The sequence below is a fragment of the Glycine max genome, chromosome 15 (assembly GCF_000004515.6).
Source record: "Glycine max cultivar Williams 82 chromosome 15, Glycine_max_v4.0, whole genome shotgun sequence".
In the NCBI taxonomy this organism is placed as follows: domain Eukaryota; kingdom Viridiplantae; phylum Streptophyta; class Magnoliopsida; order Fabales; family Fabaceae; genus Glycine; species Glycine max.
Window position 1 is genome coordinate 49019208 of NC_038251.2, and position 1541 is coordinate 49020748.

Genomic DNA, 1541 nt, shown 5'->3' on the forward strand with positions numbered 1-1541 from the left:
AACCGTGAATAGAAAATTCAAAGGACTTATATATGTTAGACTTTAACACAAACGTCTCCCAGATTGAGTAGTTGATTGCTGAGCTTTATTTTTTCTTACTCAATCTTGAGTGTGAAATAGCTATTAGATGCAATGGGATGTTATTCGATAAGAAGAAGGGTGCATGGTCATGAGTCTTTTTCTATGAAGTGTGAACCATTTTGCTTTCTAGTCTTACATTGTCACTATTTGGGTTTTAAAATTAAATAAATATCTGCATTTTACATACATCAGTTTTGTATTTATGTTCTGTTGAAGTCATCTTGCACTTTTGTAATGGCAAATCAGATCATAGCATCGGTATTATATGGCCTCCTTTAGAGCATTCTGGAACAGTCTAGTTGGTCCCAAAACAACTCACTTTTGGGGACCTATTGCCAACTGGGGATTCGTGGCAGCTGTGAGTATCACTCATATGATCATCTATTATTATTGTTCAAAAGCTCCGGCATTTATTTACTTGAATAGTTCTTCATAATGCACATTGGTCTTCACCTTTGACTTCTGAACTTATGTGAATTTTTTATTAAAAGGGATTGGCTAACTTGAACAAACCTCCAGAAATGATCTCTGGCAACATGACAGGAGGTTTATCATCTCTGTTCCTACAAAATGTTGATTTTTTTCTTGGCATATGGTATGCTGCTTATTGCGCGTCTTGTTCATGGTTAATGTTGCAGCAATGTGTGTCTATTCAACATTGTTCATGAGATTCGCATGGATGGTACAGCCACACAACTATCTACTTTTTGCCTATCATGCCTCAAATGAGATTGTTCAACTCTATCACTTCTCTCGATAGGCAAAGGCACAGAGGTAAGCAGCTTGCGAGCAAGCAAAACTTAACTGCTATGGTTTTAACTAGTTCTATTTGATGTTACTCTTTGTGATGTTAATGTTCCATATGTTATAACTAACTTAACATCAAAGCGAACAAAATATGCTTCTGCCCTCCCACCCTCCTGAATATAGTTAATCATTAGTTCATACAATTAGCCTAAATTTTCACTTGAATCAAAAGGGTGTTGTTTTTTCCCTTTGCATTTGATATAACCACATAACTATATGAGATAAATCAACCATGCTTTTAGTTTTCTATCTTGGTCTCTTTACTATGGTTCTGCTTATATTTGAGACAAGTTTTAATGGAAAATTTGGTGATAAAATTTGTTAATTTCAGAATTGTCTATGAATGTATTATTCTATAATTCTTGAAACTCGTGTAGTTTGTTAAGTATGATAGATATTACTCAAATTGTATTATGCCCCACATGTTTCTACATACCTTGGTAAGGCTTAATGAATCCAACAAACCCATGACATCATTAACAAGGTCAAGTAAGTTTAATTTTTGTGACTTCCCAGGATGCTCAGAAAGTCCATAGCCTCTGAAATCAAAGGCAATAGCCCGGTAGCCAGCATTTGCTGCAACAATAATTTGGTGCCTCCATGTATACCATATTTCTGGGAATCCATGTAAGAAAACCAGTGCCTTTTGACCT

The 1541-nt window shown here is 35.4% G+C and overlaps 1 protein-coding gene across 1 annotated transcript; it reads left to right on the plus strand.

The window, feature by feature from the left end:
- The first annotated feature begins 346 nt into the window (after positions 1-346).
- Positions 347-841, plus strand: LOC100802654 (mitochondrial pyruvate carrier 1). The gene is made up of 3 exons (XM_014767866.1): positions 347-439; positions 573-627; positions 720-841. Exons 1-3 carry the CDS (start codon positions 347-349, stop codon positions 839-841), a joined length of 270 nt encoding a protein of 89 aa, XP_014623352.1.
- The last annotated feature ends 700 nt before the right edge of the window (positions 842-1541 follow it).

Excerpts from the sequence above, each read along its gene's own strand:
- LOC100802654 (XM_014767866.1), top strand. The coding sequence starts at position 347 with ATGGCCTCCTTTAGAGCATTCTGGAACAGTCTAGTTGGTCCCAAAACA. Across the intron at positions 440-572 it reads ACTGGGGATTCGTGGCAGCT|GGATTGGCTAACTTGAACAA; the intron begins GTGAGTATCACT and ends TTTTATTAAAAG. Across the intron at positions 628-719 it reads CTCTGGCAACATGACAGGAG|CAATGTGTGTCTATTCAACA; the intron begins GTTTATCATCTC and ends TTAATGTTGCAG.